Raw genomic sequence first — 17,944 nt, forward strand, 5'->3', positions numbered from 1 at the left:
GGCCACGCCGGGGATCGCACAGCGGGATCTTTGCGACCCGCCCTGGAGCCCCCGAGCCGGGACTAAAACCCGGGATTCAGCGCGCAGCCCGTGCAGCTTCCGAGTGCCCACCAGGGGGCGCTGGGAGCCGCGAAAGCTGGAGAGCTCGCGTGGGCGGCAGGAGCGCGAGGTCAGCGTGCCCCGGCCGCGGTGGGTGTGGTCGGGGCGTGGGTCCGGGGCTCAGCCGGCGGGGTTCGCAGGCCGAATCCCCCGGGAGGGAGCGCGTGCGCACACATGGTGGTCCCTGTGGACAGCGTCACCTCTCCTCCAGGAGCCAGCTTGTCTTCGGTGTTACGTGTCAGGGGTGGTGTCCCAGGTGGCGCACGCTGGCGGGCCGGGCGGGGGCGGGGGGTGTTGGCGGAGGCACGATGTGCCCGAGCCCGCGCGATCACATCCCCACGCCCCGGGGCTTGGTTCCCAGGCCCCCGCGGCGAGAGGCGGGAGAGAGGGCTGTCCCGGAGGGAGGGCACCAGAGTAACTTTTCTTCGGAAAATATGTCGGTCTGGCCCCCAGCCCAGGCCTGAGTCATCAGACTCTGCAGCATTGAGTCATGGCCTCCAACCCCCCGCCCCGCTTCTGGGACCTTGGAGGGGAGACCCCCCCCCCAACCAAACTCAAGCCCTGCCCAGGGCTCTCCTTCCGGGGGAGTCAGGGAGAGAGCGATCCCCGCCACCCCCCCACCATCCCGAGACAGCGTGACAACCACGTGGAAAGAAGCCTTGGCTTTATTTGCTCTGTGGGAACGCTGTTCGCTGTTCGGTTTACAGGCCCCTCCTAGGCATGGGGTCGGAGCAGGGCGGGGAAGGGGGGGTGGCGCGTGCTGATGGGTGCAGGAATCCCCGAGAACATCGTGGCGGAGGCATCATCCCCACCTATGTCACCCTTCCCCATCTTTTCCATGGGGTCCCCAAGCACTAGTATATGGTGAAGGCACCGAAGGGTGGAGGGCAGGACGGGAGGGGTCCCTTTAGGGAGGAGAGGGGAGGGCTGTAGCACCAAGAGCCCCTTCCCCCAACACATCCCCAGAAAGGGGACTAAAATAAAGCCCAGGCGCCTTTATCTCTGGTAGGGGCTCTACTTAAATAGGGGCTTTTCGCAGAAGGAGCTGTGCCTCAGTCTACAATTCAGCCCACCAGCGGTGGGGAGCCTGGGGGAGGGGGCCGCCAGGCTGGGTTTTCAAACCAGGGCCGGTCAGCGGAGGCCAAAAATACCTCAAAGTGGGCACACAGTCTGGGCGAAGCAAAGCTCCGAGGGGCTTTTCTGTCTGCTGAGAATCCTTATTAAAGAAAGGGGTGTGCCCAGAAGTGGGCAGAGGAGCTGAAGAGGGTCCCTTTGAGGACGTAGTGTCTCCCCTCTGAGCTCCCAGGTCCCAAGGCCCGAGAACAGGTTGGAGTTGTGGGCTGGATGGACAGGAAGTGAGGAAGGGGGTCTTTGTGTTGGTTATTGCAACCGGATGGCCACTGAACTATGGGGACAGGTGAGGGGTTCTGTCCAGAATTGGGGCTCAGACTGGTTAGGGCCAGGTGTGTGTGTGCGTTTGTGTGACAGTGTGGGTGCTCTCTTCTGAGGATGTCAGCCCCCTGAGGGCAGATGCATGTGTCTGGGTTGCTGTCTGCTGTAAGGCCTGGGCCCCAGAACAATCCCTGCCCATCCAAACGTAGTACGTGCTCAATAAATACTTGAATGAACAATGATTGAATCGACGCCTCTGTGTGTGTGTGTGCATGCGCGTGTGTTAATGTCCCCGTGATGTGCCTAAGTGTACATGAGGGTAGGGGGGCATGGGCCAGGCAGAGAAGCCTTGCCCCTCCCCTGGTCCCCATGGTCTGGCAGAGGGGAGTGGAGAGAGGCCCAGCCGTACAACTGAGAAGGTGGGCAGGTGGCAAGCGTGCAGGCTGGGGTGGGGGTGTGCGTGCAGCCGGCTGGCACTCGGGGCCACAGCAGGGCAGGAGGGAGGGAGGGAGGGCCACTGGCTCACTCCGCAGAGCCCTTGTGGCGCCGCTTGGAGGGCGGCACGAGGCGGCGGGGCAGGTTGGCGGGCAGCCCGTGGCCCTCGAGCTTGGCCTCGATGAGGTGGCTAGCCAGAGCGAACTCCTCGTCATCCAGCATGCCATCCCGGTCGACGTCACTCAGCTTCCAGATGCGGCCCAGCACCGAGTTGGGAAGCTTGGTGCCCACCATCCAGGTCTTGGCCTTGGTGCCGCTCAGCTTGCCATCGGCCGGCGCCAGGTTGTAGAAGATCTCATCGTACTTGGACTTGTCCTTGGTCACTACCCACTCGGCCTCGTCATCCGAGCCCTCCTCGCCGTCCTCCAGGGCCTCATCGGGCCCCCGCTCCACGAATGGGCCCATGTGGGTGCCCTCGAAGGCGCCGCCCTGCACTCCCACCTCGGTGCTCTCCAGCTCTTCCTGCCGCAGCAGCGGCATGAGCTTGGCGATGTCGTGGGTCAGCATCTCGTCCAGGGCTTCCAGCAGCTTCGGCTTCAGCGAGTGGAACTTGGTGAAGTCGTGAGCCATCAGCATTTCCTGTTGCGGGGGAGGGGGGAGGAGAGAGGAGCCCTGAGAAGTCAGGGGGCAGCGGAATCCTTGGGCGGCAGGTGTTGACGGAGAGGTGCGAACCCGTACAACCCGCCTGTCCCAGTCGGACACCCACCGCTCAGAAGAGACTGGGGCAGCGGGGTCCCGGGGGCCCTCCCCCTGTGCTAGGTGTGCCTCCAGAATCACTGGATGGGGGGCCCTCTGATGACTTGCCAGCTGGTAGAGAAGGATTTCAATATTCCGATATCTGTCCCAGCCTTTCCTGAGCACAGCCCTGGCTCTAGCCAGCCTCTGTGGCACCCCAGGCTGCAGCTGGCGGCACCCCCACCCTGGTGCAAATGGAGAAAATTCCATTCCTGCCGTTACTTCTGTCACCCCACTTCACAGAAACGGGGGAGCGTGGCTTGCTGCCAAGTTTGGAGGTTTAGCCTGGGATGGCCAGATTGTCAGGAATTTGGGGGACACCTTGCCCACAGAAGATGACTTCTTCTAGAGCAGCCATGCGGCTGGATCTGTGGTCATGCTGCTTCTGTCCCGTGGCCCCTCTGAGTCACCTGCACCAGGAGACTCACAGCACAGACCGATCCGTTTCATGGACCGCACTGATTTCCAGCACCAAGGCAGAGAAGCCCACTGATCTGGACATAAAGGGGTAGAGGTTGGGGGGGGTCTGGACTCCAGGGTCTGCCTGCCCAGGTCCCAACCCAGTTCTGCCACCTAGGAACTGTGTGTCCTCAGGCAAGTGACTTCACCTCTTTGGGCCTCGGTTTCCACATGTGTGAAACGGCTCAATAACATTAGTGCTCCCCTCCCTTGGGGGGTAGGCAAGGCTAAATGAATTCATCTGGATAAAGCGTTCCAGAACTATCAGTGTAATCGTATTAGCTGCTGTTTATTTAGCCCCGTGCTTCCCAACCACAGGAGATGTTGCCCTTCCCCAGTGGATGCTTGGCAAGATCTAGAGACATTTTTGATTATCACATCTGGGGGACGCTACTAGCACATAGAAGCCAGGAGGATATGAACATCCCGCAATGCCCAGGACACCCTAGACCACGAACGCTCTGACCCCAAATATCAGTAGTGCTGAGGCTGAGAAACTTGATCTAGACCCCCAGCTTGGTGCCACACACAGGTCTTTAGAATTGTCCTTTCCAGTAGAGGAGCTACATGTGGTTATTTAAATTTAACTGAGCTAAAACTAAATAAAACCTAATGGGGCTAGCGGCTACCAAACTGGAAGTCAGAGTACAGAACATTTCCATCATGGCAGAAAGTACTATTGGACAGCACCATTCTAGAAAGTGTCCTTAGAGAGACTGGACCAGTAGCTTTCCGCCCCTTCTCCCTCATCCCTTCTTGCTGGCTGGAAGGCATACAGAATGGCTGGAGTTTTGGAGCCATTCTGTACCATGTAGGGATCTTGGAACTGGAGGCCAGGGATGGGAGGAGAACTGAGATAAAAGGGGACGCTGTCCCTGGCTCTGGAAAGCACCAAACCAGACCACCTTCTAGGACTTTATGGAGAGAAACAAACTTCCATCCTATTGAAGCTGAGGTTCCCTGGGGTTTTGTCTTCATTCCCTTGTCCTAACTCACAAAACCGTGCCCTCAGGGAACCATTTGCAGGAGGTGCTTTCCAGAACCTGCCCTGCATCCCTTCTGTTTTCAAGGCCCCACCCTGAAGCCCACAGAAGCTGACCCCTTCCACCTCCCCCGATGACCCCCATGCCCCCCCCAAACCCCGCTCCTGGGGACAACCTCCCACCTGCATCTTCTGACAGTCCGGAAAGTCGCCAGGGGATATGTGATGCTCCAGCTGGATCTTGGCAAAGATGACGGGCAGCTTGAGGATAAGCTGCTTCTTCTTGTTCTCCTTCCCAAACACGGAGGGCATCTCCTTCTTCAGGTAGCTGATGATGTATGCGTGGACCTGCGGGAGGACAGTGCCGTCACCCGGGACCCAAAACCCAGAGCTCCTGATCCCGGAGTGGGGCTGAAAATGTGCATTCTGACCCTTCCAGGTGAGAAGCTGCTGCAAGAGCAGAAGGGCCCCTCCTCTCCTAGGCAATCCACTCCCCAACCCCCATCTACATACCAGCTGGAGCCTCTGCCTGGATTGCCTTGTCCACATTCCTGGACAGCTCTGTCTTTTGACGCCCAGCAGAATCTGGGCGCGGACCCCATCTGTTTTCACTGCTTCCCACCTCGGGGGCCAGCAACCCCATGGGCCCTGGCAGCACTGCCTGCCTGGGGAGACACAGCAGGCCCCCCACTGGTTTTCTGGCTTCTCTTGTCCCTACCATGCCTTCTCCAGGCAGCAGCAGCTGCAGAGGTCTTTCTGATTTTTAGGAAACAACACCAGATCATGAGACACTGCTCGAAAGTCTCCATCTGCTTTTTATCCAAGTACAAAATTCCGACCATAGCTGACAAGTCCCTACGGCAGCAATTCTCAAAGTGTGGCCCGGGGAACCCCAGGGATTCCCTCCCCTCCCCAGCCTCTTTCAGGGGTTCACATAGTCAAAACTATTTTTATTACAATACCATGTGTCTTTTGTGCTCCCATTCCCCCTCCCTGGGTGGGAGGGCAGTGGAGTTTTTAAAGGCAACAGGATTTGTGATACTGTAACTGACTGAGTGCAGGAACAGATGTGAAAACGCAGAGGTCTTCTCAGGAGCCAGACATTTAAGGGACTTGCAAAAATGTAAAACCAGGCCACCGTCCTCTGTAATTGTTTGTTTGTTTGTTTGTTTGTTTGGAGATAATTTTCATAAAATATGTGGGACTTAGCCCATGTCCTAGGCTTATGGTTATTTAAAAACTGATCCTCTGGGGCACCTGGGTGGCTCAGTGGGTTAAAGCCTCTGCTTTCGGCTCAGGTCGTGATCCCAGTGTCCTGGGATCGAGCCCCGCATCGGGCTCTCTGCTCAGCAGGGAGCCTGCTTCCTCCTCTCTCTGCCTGCCTCTCTGCCTACTTGTGATCTCTCTCTGTCAAATAAATAAATAAAATCTTAAAAAAAACCTGATCTTCTAATATCTACCATCCTTATTAATATAAATTGAACTATCATAACTCATGCATAACATTTATAATCCACTAACTGCTGCTTACTAATAGTTACATGGTTATTGTTGGTTCAGCGATAATACTAGATGAATATTAAACATTTTCTTCAGTTTTAACTTCTGGTATGGCCAATGTAGACAGATTCAACCCATGTACCCATACAGTCTTTGGGGCGCTCAATCATTTTCAAGAGTGTCATTTGCTCCTGTAACTGGAAGTTTTGAGAACTGCTGCCCTCCAGGATTTGGCTCCTAGTGTTTTTTTTGTTTTGTTTTTTTGTTTTTTTTTTTTCCTAAGGATTTTATTTATTTATTTGACAGAGAGAGATCACAAGTAGGCAGAGAGGCAGGCAGAGACAGAAGGAAGCAGGCTCCCTACTGTGCAGAGAGCCCGATGTGGGACTCGATCTCAGGACCCTGAGATCATGACCTGAGCCGAAGGCAGCGGCTTAACCCACTGAGCCACCCAGGCGCCCGGCTCCTAGTGTTTTATCCCATATTCTTCACCCTTCCCTGCACCCCCATGTCAGCTTCCTCACCTGCCATCTTTGTACCAGCATGCTAATCTTTTTCTTGCCACAGGGCCTTTGCACATGCCACTGTCTGCCTACTACTCTGTTCTGATTTCCCCAAGCTGGTTCCCTCAGCATCTCCTCACAGAGGCCATCCTATGAGAAGCAGGTGCCCCAACCACCGCCATCCAATTATTTTCTACTGTCACTTCCCTGGCCCCCACGATGTTTATTGCGACCCACCCTTATTTTGCTTATCTCGTGGCTGACTTATTCTGTCTCCTTTCATCAGAATGGGAGCTCCAGGAGGGCTGGGACCTTATCTGTTCCCTCTGTCCCCAGTACCGGCAAAATATGCACAGAAAGCACTCAAGAAATACTTGTGGAGGGTAGCAATGAACTTGGGAACCTTTGAGCCCCAATCTCCAAAGTTATCAAAAAACAAACAAGAAGGGCAGAATCGTGAACATTCGCATTTTTGAGCAGGAAGCTCAGTAATTAACTGCATATGCTTAAATAAAAATAGACTATATCTGTATAAAGACACAAGAAACTCCTCATGGGGGCTGCCTCCAAGGAAGAGGCACTGCGAGGCGGTGGGGGCAATCAGGACTGGGAGGGAGCATGTTTAACACAGCTTAACTGCTTTACCATGAGATGGTCTTAAAGGTTCAATGGAAAACATTCGTTTGAAAGTTCTCTTAATGAATCATAGGTTTAGAATGCTAAAAATTTTGGCGGTCCCTGGCTGGTTCTAAAACCTCATGTCCTCCCAACTCCACCACTCTGCCTCCTCCAGCCACCCTGGGCTCCTCCTTCCAGGCTGTTCTGCCTCAGGGCCTTTGCACTTACTGTTCCCTCTGCCTGGTAGGGCCTCCCCCAGACCATCACTCTCTCTCCTTCAGGTCTCTACTGGGAGACCCTCCCTGACCTCCATAAACAGTCCCTTACCAGTCTCCTTTCCTCTGCTTCATTTTCCTTCCTGATCCTTATCACATACAATACTGTATGATATTATAGACTCATTTGTTTAATACCCACTTCCCCAGTAAAAAGTAATTCTACAAGAAAAAAAACCAAAACAGCATTAACTCATTTGTTCCCTGCTGTAACTCCAGGGCTCAACAGAGTGCAGAAGCACATTGTAGTGCTCGGTAACTGTTTGTTGAATGAATATCACGGGGCTGCCTCAGAGAAGCTCGGTAAGAAGGTTCAGGGCATCTTGGCCTCTTTGGAATCGGACCCGCAAGATCTTGGCCTCCAGTATCGCAAAAACAGTGAAATCGCCCCTTCTCGCAGCTATCACTTCAACCAAAGGGCAGAGCCGGGTGACTCATCCACTCCCTATACGTACAGACGGGGAAACCGAGGCACCGAGGGGTAGCTACTCAGAGTCCTGAGCGTATGGTAAGGTAAATGGTGTGAACTTTTGCTCAATGGCCAGACCAAGTGTGGCGGAATCACACGTGGGGAATGGGTGGGTGACACGGTGCAGCGGAGGGGCATAGGGAGGCTTGGTCATAGTTGGACCCTGTGTGAGGGGCACTGGAGGAGGGAGGGGAAGGAATGGTCCCTAGGTGTCCGGGGCCAGTGGGGCAGGGGCGTGGTCAGGCTGGTGGGCGGGGCCTGTGAGCGCGGGCCAATTGATGTGAGGGGCGGGGCCTAAAGCGGCTCCTCGGGGACCCAGAAGAGGGAAGGCGGGAGGGCGCTGATGGCTTTTCCAGAGAGGAAGCGGGGGAAGGTGCCAGGAAGAGATAAGGTGGGAGGGCGGGCTGGGCCGGGGCGCGGGTCCCGGACTCCGGGGTTTGTCCGGGTTTCCGGAGCCGCCTCCTGCCCGGCGGGGGCACCAGGTGTCCGGCCCGGCCCCGCCCCTCTGTCCCACGGCCCTGGCCCCCAGCTCCCGCCTCTGTCTTCGTCCCCGAGGGGCCGGGGGCCAGGGGCCAGGGGTCCGTGGGGGACCAGGGCGAACCAGAGTAGGGCCTCAGAGAGACACGGAGGAAGACAGAGGGAGAGATAAGAAGAGGGGAAGAGACAGAAGGAGAGAGCGAGGAGAGAGGGACAGAGAATGAGGGAAGGGGAGAGGAAGAGCCCGAAAGAGAGAACGAATAGGAGGGAAAGAGATGGCCGCTGGGAAAGAGGTAGAAATGAGGAGAAACACACACGGAGAGACAGAGACACAGAGACAGTCCAGAGCCTGGGTGGGGGAGGAGGGAAAGGTGGATTCCGAGGCTCAGAGCTGTCCCTGCTCGCCGCTCCCTCCTAGGGAGGATTCCTGGGGTGGGGGTAGGGGCCCTGACTCACCCCTTCTTTGCTGCTCCTTAAACCAACACCTCGGGCTCCTCCACCCCCCATAGCCTTCTAGGCCTCCCTGCCTGCCCGGTTTCCTGCCCCACCTCCACCCTGGCAGCCTCCCCTGTGAATGTTCCATTTGGCCTCCAAAATCGCTCTCAAACCAGTGCTCTCCTCCCCCTCCCAAAGCCCTGCTCTGGATCCAGGCTCCTCTCTGTTCCTCGGTCCCCAGGCTCCTCCTTGGTCTCTAGCCTCAGTCTAACAGCCCTTAAATTCCTCTACCAGAAGGCAGCCTGAGTGAGACCCTATCTCTCCTGTAATCCGAACCCTTCCATGGCTCCCCAGTACCCTCAGGACAAGACGCAGGTTCCAGGCCACAGCCCTGGGTGGTCTGACTCCCACCTCACTGGGCTCAGATTCAGTTACTTGCACTGTCTACACAGGGTTCAACACTGACAATTTCCCTCTTCCTTGAACTGGCCACCTTCTCATCTCTGGTCCACGCACTTGTTGGTCCCACGGTCTAGAATTCCTTCCCCTCCTCATCCTCCCTTTCCTCCACTTTGCAGCTCAGATGCCATCTCCTCCAAGAAGTCCCCCACCCCAATTCCCCATGTACCAGCCCGGCCCATGATGGGTCATCACTGTCTGGGGATGAGTCTGTCTCCTCCCCTGAATTTCCTTGGTCACTGCTGTGTCCTCAATACCACCTAACACAGGCTGGGCATAGGGGAGGTTTTGTCAAATGAAGAGTGTTGGTTCAACCCCATTCATTCAATACATATTTACTGAGCACAAACTCTGTGCCAGGTGCTGGGGATACAGCAGCGAACAAATCCCGACGTCTGGCTCAGTGGCGCTTTCATGCGAGTGGAGACAGGCAGTAAACCCAGAAGCCCAGTGAATGGGCAATGTCCGGCCAGGCAGCAATGAATGCTATGAAGGAAACTACAACAAGGATAAAGCAAGACTCAGGGGCACCTGGGTGGCTCAGTGGGTTAAAGCCTCTGCCTTCGCTTAGGTCATGATCCCGGGGTCCTGGGATGGAGCCCCGCATCCGACTCTCTGCTCCGCAGGGAGCCTGCTTCCCCCTCTCTGCCTACTTGTGATCTCTGTCTGTCAAATAAATAAATAAATAAATCTTTGGGGTGGGGAGATAAAAAAGATAACGCAAGACTGACATGATGGGAGCTGGGAGGGACTTACAGTCATCAGAAGGGAGGGCAGACAGGGAAATGTTCTGGAGCTTGTTGAGCAAAGACTTGAAGGAGGTGGGGAGTGAGCCAAGCAGGAGGGAGGCAAGGAAGAGGTGGTTTCCAGGAAACAGGAAAAGTACGTGCAAAGGCCCTGAGGTAGAAGCAATGGGAGGCAGGGCAAGGGCAGTTCCTGTCCCCATGCTCCAGCCTTGCCCACACGTTCCACACACACACACACACACACCACACCTCGTGTGCTGCTCACCCGCACCAGCCGGGCCCTCTTCACCAGGTCGTTGAGCTTGCGCAGGGCAGCGTGACGCGGTAAGCCCTGGATGTCGCGGAAGAGGTCCTGCTCCTCCAACTCAAACAGGCGCCGGTTGTCCGGCACCAGGAGGGGCTGGGACCAGAAGGAGCCTATGTAGACGCGCAGCACCTCGGGCGTGCCCACCACCTTGCCCAGCGCCCACATGAGCGCCCCGTAGACGCGCATCAGCTGCTGGGTCTCCACCATGTCCGCCTTGTTGAGCACAACGCGGATCTTGTCCTCATGGCCCCGCAGGGCGCCGATGGCCTCGGAGAACTCGTCGGAGATCTCCAGCTTGTGTGCATCAAAGAGCAGGATGATGAGGTCCACACGCTCCGCGAACCAGCGCAGCACGGCCGGGAAGTCGTAGCCTGGAGGTACACAGAGGAAGCAGTGGGAAGGGCTGAGGTCAGCCCCGCACCCTCCAGCCTTTCGCAAGCATTCATTCCTTTGGATGGACAGTGGACTGTACGGATGTTCAGGTTGTTAACTTTCGAAAACCTTCTCTGGGCGAAACAGCCAAGGCCCCAAGAGTATCCTGTGGCTCTGCACCCGCCCCCACACCCAGGCCCCAGAATTACCCCATCCCTCTGGCCCCAGGCCCTCAGAATTACCCCATCCCTCTGGCCCCTGGCTACAGAGGGCCATCACCTGCCCCCTTTTCATTCATTCCTCAGGCAGGTATTAGTGGCATGCCCCCGTCTGGATGTACAGGTTGTTAAAATACTGAAGTGTTTCTTAACAGACTCCCTGTGCCCCTATGAACCTCCCCCTACCCCGGGGTTCTTCCAAGTGCCTCCATCACCCCAGCCCCTCCCTAAGGCTTCTGGATCTCCCCACAATCCAGCAACTGAAGAGTTCACACTGGCTCTGGTTCGGCTCTCACCAGAGGAGATGGTAAATATTTTGAATTTATTTAACAATATTTACAGAGAGTCTTCTGTGTGCCAGGCCCTATCCTGGGCACCCAGAGATACCACAGAGGGCAGAGACAAGTCCTAGCCTTCATGGAGTACCAGTCTCAAGAGGCTTCATTCATTCATTCATTCATTCCTTGGTTCATTCATTCATTCACACCCTTTGCTTTTGCTGCTCACTCACGTATTCAGCAAGCGAGGCTTAGGAGAGCAGAGAGGAGCCACGGTGGGTGGAGTGGGGGGGGTGGGCCTGACTTAGCGGTCAGGAAGTCCTGGGTTTGAATTTCACCTCTGCCCAACCCCCCACTCCCCCTAGATATATGAACTTAAGCAAGTAGGAAACCTCTCTGAACTTGTTTCCTCTTCTGTAAAATGGAGGTCCTAACAGAATGCGACTTGGAGGGCTGTTGTAGAGATTAAATGAATATAAATGAGCTAATATATAATATACCAAAAAAGCTTATCTGTAAAGAGCCTAAAACAGTGCCTGTTTTAAAATGCATGAGCTCGGGGCGCCGGGGTGGCTAAGTCGTTAAGCCTCTGCCTTTGGCTTGGGTCATGATGTCAGGATTCTGGGATGGAGCCCTGCATCGGGCTCCCTGCTCAGCAGGGAGCCTGCTTCTCCCTCTCCCACTCCCCCTGCTTCTGTTCCCTCTCTTGCTGTGTCTCTCTCTGTCAAATAAATAAATAAAATCTTTTAAAAAATAAAATAAGTAAGAATAAATTAAATGGGCGCGCTTTAGGCATGTCAGTTTATACCTGAATTAAACTGTTAAAATAGGGGCAGCCGGGGTGGCTCAGTGGGTTAAGCACGCCACTCTTGGCTTCTTGGGTTGTGCTCTCAGGGTTGCGGGATCGAGCCCCCCATCGGGCCCTGAGCTCAGTGTGGATCTGCTTGAGATTCTTTCCCTCTCCCTGCTCTCTCCCTCTCGCTCTCTCTAAAAATAAATAAATAAATAAATAAATAAATAAATAAAATCTATAAAAAAATAAACCATTAAAACAAGGAAACCCGGTCTGGTAACTCGGTAAATGCTCAACAAGTTTTAGTTGTGACACATGTGGGGTGCAGTGGAGGTCTCCCTCCAGGAACTGTCCCCAGAGCCATCCTGGTCCTGTTCTCTCATTCAGCTCAGGCACTGAGGACACAGACCCATTCCCAAGAGTGGTCAGGCCAGGGAGGGGGAGCCCAGAGAGACTTAGGAGCCCAGTGGGGGCACTTGACCCAGCCTTGGGGAGTCAAGGAGGGCTTCTCAGAACCGGGGACACCATGGTGACCTGGGGGACAAGGTGCTACCTGGCAGAACAGGAAGCCACTGCTGACTCCCCTGCCATCGCTGCTTTCTCTCCCTGAATCATGGAGTTGGATCTTCAAAACACCCTCGGGAGACAGGTGCTTTTGTGATCCCCATTTTCCAGATGAGGAAACTGAGGCACGGACAGGTTGAGGGACTGACTCAAGACACACGAGTGGGAGGTGTGGAGCAGGAGTCTGCATGGGTCCCTATGCTCTAGTGAGGAGTGGGTGCTGGGGGCACCCTGTCCAGCAGGAGCAGGGTCCTTGTGGTTCCTGGGGACTTGATGGGGTGGGGGAGGGGGAATCTGCTTGTGGAGAGGAAGTGCCAGGGAACCAGGACCTCCTTCCCTCCCTAGCGTACACACACACACACACACACACACACGCACACACACACAAGCCAGGATTTGGAAAGTGTGTCTCATGCAAGGCAGGAGGAAGGGAGGGAGGTTGAGTCAGCGCGGGAGCAGGAGACGTGGCAGAGTCCCCGGGGTGCACAGCTACGACACTCACCAGGAACACAGTTGACCGCACACCCAGAGCGCCTACTGTGTGTCGCACACCAAAGTGCTTCACAGGTTTGACACTGAACGTGAACTCACCGTGCCACCTACAAGGCTGAGGCTGTTATTACCCTCCTTTTACAAATGAGGAGACTAAAACAGGGAGATGAGTGGCTTGCCCAGAGCCCGTGGTTTAAAAATAGCAGGGACCAGATTTGAACCCCGCCAGAGACCCCCCCCCTACTTTGCTACAATCACACAGGGAGAGGCAGCCAGCCACGCCTCCCACCAATGCACACACATGTGCGCACACATCCCGACACAATCATAGCCACAGGCTCCAAGATGCGGACTCCCATACATACCCTTGTGCTCTCTCCAACCTCCCACACACTTGCACACAGACAGACCCACAGACTCTCCTCCTCTTCCTCTACCCAACCTGCCAGGGAAAGAAACCCCATTCCCTTCTTTCTCCTCTTCCCACAACCTCGGTCCCTACCCAGCTCCCCTCACTGCTCTCCCCTCCTGCTCCCACAGGCCCAGCTCCGGGGGCGGCGCCCCAGGAACTCCCAGCCCCTCCCTCCTGTCTTCCCCCCTCGTACTGGCCGCTTGTCCTCCCATTGCTTCTGCAGCTGCCCCCTGCTTGTCTCCCAGGGGGACCCGCGCCCGCTGGGCAGCAGCCAGGGACACCGTCACCCTCCGCGCTCCCGCCCTGCCTGGTGACCCAACCTCCTGTCCCCTCTGCCCCACAAGGCAGACTCCTTTTACCCAGTCCCAGGCTGGCCAGGCAGACACTGCGGGGTGGCTGGGGGGGCGGGGTGCAGATGCTGAGCGGGCTAGGCAGGGGTGGGGGCCGGCTCCCCCGGAGGCCCCGGAGGCCCCGTTGGAATTCACCCTCGGCCACTCCCCCTGCACAGCTGTTTATAAATTCCAGGCCCCGTCTTGGCCTGTGCCCAGATTCCCCCTCCCAAGCCCTGCTCAGCCCCATCTGCGGCCCAGAGGTGAAGCCAGGAACATGCCCAGAGCCCAGGGCCTTCGTGCTCGGCCTCTGCCTCCTCCCTGGGTCTCCTAGGTCTCTCTCTAAGGCTGCCCACACTTGGGATCTCTCTCTGACTTCGTGTGTCTCCCTCGGTCTCTCTTGATCTCTCCCTGCCTCATCCTCCAGACCAGCCCGGACACGGAGCTGAGGCCTGCTCCCATGTGTGCACGCCCATGCCTCCCCTGTCCCCTTGGCATGCACGGACATGGAGCAGCACAGCCTTCCACGGGCTCCCTTCTGCCACCCAGCCAGCTCTGCGCCAGCTGACGCAGGCCCATATCCGAGCAGAGAGCCAGCTGCCGCCTCCCTCAGACCCAGGAGTCCAGGCCCACTCACCCCGGCTCACTCTCTGTTTGGCGCCTGACAGGATACCCGGGGTGTCGATGATACTGATGCTCTCCAGGACCTGATTGGGGAGCTGGGCGCACATGAACCTGAGGCAGAGGGAGAGCCGTGGGTCAGCGCAGGGAGAGGCAGGAGAGGACCCATAAGAAGGGAAAACCAGGACAGCACAGTGGGGGACTCAGGTACAGAGAAGGGAAGAATCTCAAAAGATCGGGACAGAGAATAAGAACCACAGCCAAAATAAATAAATAAATAAATAAATAAGTTAATTAATTAATCCAGAGCTGATGTTTACCGAGCACTTATTCTATGCCTTGTGCTGTGCTAATAAGCACCTCATACGGAAGTGGGACTATGGTTACCCCCATTTTCCAGTTGAAGATAAGAGAGGCACAGAGACATGAAGTCACCTGCCCAAGGCTGCCCAGGTAGAGGGCAGGTGGACTGGGGCAGGCTGGCCACCGGCTTCAATGGAGGAGGCAGGAAGGGGGAGGAAAGGAGGGAATTGGAGCGGGAAAGAAAGAAACAAAGGCAGGGGTTGGGGGGCAGAGGCAGGGAAATGCACCCCTGCTTCTCAAGCTGCACACCTGTTGAGGAAGGTGTTCCCGAAAGGGTTGAGCTTGCGGAAGGGCTTGTCCGGGTCAACCACAAGGGCGTTCCCCGGCACGGTGCCCTCGGTGTCCCCGTGCATGACTGCCACGAAGCAGTCGGTGGTGGGCTCGGGCCCCACGCGGGAGCCTGGCACCTCCTGCTCCAGCAGGTACTGGATGAAGCTGGTCTTGCCCGTGCTGTACTGGCCGGCTACCAGGACCATGGGCTTGCCGTCGAAATCGGCATCTTCCAGGGCTGGCGAGTGGAAGGCGCCGAATCGGTAGTGCTCCTCCAGGGGCAGCAGCTTGGTGCGGTAGAGCTCCTTGAGGGACGAGGTCACTGTGCGGATGGCCTCGGGCTGCTGGCCCCGGGCACCGCCCCGCTTCATCCAGCTGAACATGGTGGCTCCACGCTCCCCACTGGGCTTGCTGATGGAGATGGGCGCAGGTTGGGGGAGATCTGCCTGCAAGAGGGGCACAGGGTGTGTTGGGGGCCTGCCTCACAGAGGAGGAGGAGGAGAAGGAAGGGAGCCGGAAGGTGGGATGGGTGGAGGAGGATGGGAGAACTGGCTGGGGGTGGGGGTAGGGGCAGCAGAGAGCACTGGATGGCAGGAGGTGAGGGTTCCCGGAGGAAGATGGTGATTATTTCAGCTTGAGGAAGAGAAAGAGATGAGCTGTGGGATGATGGAAGTAGCAAGACTGATGGTGGGAGACCAAGGGATGATGAGCACCAGACGCGGACACAGTAAACTGACCACGGATCAGCAAACTCCGGCCGAGCTGACTTTTGAACAGCTCCCTTCCATGCACAGCAAGGATCCCGTGCAAGACGGGCAGAGAGGATGGTGTGTGCCAAGGCCCCGAGCTGTGAACGGCATGGAGCAGGTTGCGGGACACAGGAGGGGTGAGAAATAAGGCTGAAGGGTTGGCTGAGTGCACCCAGGTCATGAGGGGCCTCAGGTGATCCCAAGAATATGAAGATTTCTGATCACTACATGCCAGATGCTGCTCTAACTCATTTAATCTTCCTAACAATGTGGTAAGGTAGGGCTATTATTATCCCCATGTTTCTGATGCACAAAGGGGGCTCACAAAGATAGCAATAACTTGCCCAAGATTACTTGGTTAGAAAACGCTCAGTCTGGGACACCAGGCAACCTGACCTCGGAACATGTACTCCTATCACAGGTCTGTGTTAGAAAGAGAGAATTACCAACTCAGCAGCAACAAGCAACCCCATCCAGACTGTGTTTTCAGTATTCCCTTACTATCTTTTCATTCTCTGTAGGATCTGTAGTAATGTCCCCTCTTTCATTCTTGATATCAATCATTTGTGTCTTTTTCTTCTTTTTTTTCTTCCTTGATCAGTCTAAGTAGATGCTTATAATTTACTGATCTTTTCACAGAACCAGGCTTTGGTCAGGTTGGAGTCTCCAAATACCATTTTCCATTAAACAAACAAAAACGGAGCTTCTTGTAGAAATGACTGATTCCAAGGCTGGAGTAGGAGAACAAATGAGCCTGATCAGGTAGTGGGAAGGTGGGCAAAGATGTAAGGGACATGCTACTGGGAAATAGGGACCAGCCTAAAGGAGTTCCCACTGGCCAAAGATGGGACGATTTGAGCATCAAAATTAACTGCATATCAAAAATGTTAAAACCCATAAAATCACAATGATACTTAAAGGAAAATAAATATATAGAGAGGAAAAGGAGTAGAGGGGAAAGAGTGTCAGAGAGATAAAGGAGAGGCGGGACCTGGGACCTGGGATGTTGGCAGAGAGGGGCAGGCCTGGGTGGTGTCCTGGGCAGGGAGGGGTCTGAGGGACATTTGGTCTGGACAGGCCATTGCGTTGGTGAAGTAGCAGAGGAGCTCTTGAGTGGGAGGAGGGGCCAAATAGGACAGAGATGGGTGAGGTCAGTAGAGGGAGACTCCAAGGAGGGGATCTCTTCTGTCTGAGAGGATGGGGAGGCGACTTGGGAGTGGGAGCAACTGAGCACGAGGGGAAGGAACAGGGAGGTCAGGGGGGCACTGTCACAGGCTGGAAGGAGCTGGAGGAGACATGGAGGTTTCTCGGAACGGGGTGCTGAGGACACCGCTACACACTGCGGGGGGTGGGGATTGAGAGTCTTGGGGGCGGCAGGGGAACAATCAGGCTTCTAGGCTCCGCGGACCGAGCGGGCTTTGGCAGGCGACACTGGCGGTCGGGGACCACTCACCGATGGGCGCGCAGGCGGCTGCACCGGGCGGCGGGCTGGACGGGGGTCCCGCGGGGATCCGAGGCGCCCGCGGAGCGGCCTGTTCTCCAGGTCCTGTCCCGAGCCGTCTGAGCCGGGTGGGGCCCAGAGCCGGGAGGAGGGAAGGGAGGGGCGGGGGGGGCGGGACCAGGAGCCCCCCCTCCCTAAACGGGAACCCGGCCTCTGGCGCCCCCTGGTGGACGGTGGCAGGGCCGCTTCTCGAGATGGGTGAGAGCGAGGCTTTCAATCCCGGTTCAAAATCCCGATCTCTGCCGCTCCTCTTAACCTGAGAATGCTAATATTAATACTACGACTAACAACCACAGCAGCAGCAGCAGCAGCAGCAGCAATAATAATAATAATAATAATAATAATAATAATAATTTTAAAACTTACCTGACTTCATGAAATTCCTCTTCTCACAACCCATCCTGGCTTCTCTCTTGAGAACTCACAGTAAAAGCCAAAGCCCTTGGGGCGCCTGGGTGGCTCAGTGGGTTAAGCCACTGCCTTTGGCTCAGGTCATGATCCCAGGGTCCTGGGATCAAGTCCCACATCCAGCTCTCTGCTCAGCGGGGAGCCTGCTTCCCTTCCTCTCTCTCTGCCTGCCTCTCTGCCTACTTGTGATCTCTCTCTGTCAAATAAATAAATAAATTCTTTAAAAAAAAAAAAAAGCCAAAGCCCACAATGGGGCCCACAAGGCCCTATGCACATCTGCCTGTTCCCTCTGCCCTCACCTCCCTCCTTTTCCCCCTGGCTCACTCTGCTCCAACCACACTGACTTCTTTGCTGCTCCTCAAGCACTCCAACAGCCCTCCAAACTCAGGGCCTTTGCACCTGCTGTTCCTGCCACCTAAACGGCTCTTCCCCCAGGGATACGAACAGCTCACTCCCTCCCCTCATTCGTGTCTGCTCAAATGTCACCTCTTCACAGAATCCCTCCCTGATCTCCCTATTTAAGGCTGCCCCCCCCATCCATCCATCCATTTTCACTGTTTTATTTTTCTCCAAAGTTCGGATTATTCCATATTTCTCTGCCTAAGTGATTACCTCCCTAGCAA

The 17,944-nt window shown here is 55.9% G+C and overlaps 1 protein-coding gene across 1 annotated transcript; it reads right to left on the bottom strand.

The window, feature by feature from the left end:
* Positions 1 to 746: 746 nt before the first annotated feature.
* EHD2 (EH domain containing 2) lies at positions 747 to 16,965 on the bottom strand. Its single transcript, XM_044257004.1, has 6 exons — positions 16,866 to 16,965; positions 14,643 to 15,109; positions 14,047 to 14,144; positions 9,910 to 10,322; positions 4,346 to 4,510; positions 747 to 2,565 (listed from the first exon to the last, which is right to left on the bottom strand). The coding sequence occupies exons 2-6, from the start codon at positions 15,044 to 15,046 to the stop codon at positions 2,014 to 2,016; spliced, it is 1,632 nt and encodes a 543-aa protein (XP_044112939.1). The 5' UTR covers positions 15,047 to 15,109; positions 16,866 to 16,965; the 3' UTR covers positions 747 to 2,013.
* Positions 16,966 to 17,944: the final 979 nt, after the last annotated feature.

The sequence above is a fragment of the Neovison vison genome, chromosome 7, assembly GCF_020171115.1.
Source record: "Neovison vison isolate M4711 chromosome 7, ASM_NN_V1, whole genome shotgun sequence".
NCBI classification, from domain to species: domain Eukaryota; kingdom Metazoa; phylum Chordata; class Mammalia; order Carnivora; family Mustelidae; genus Neogale; species Neogale vison.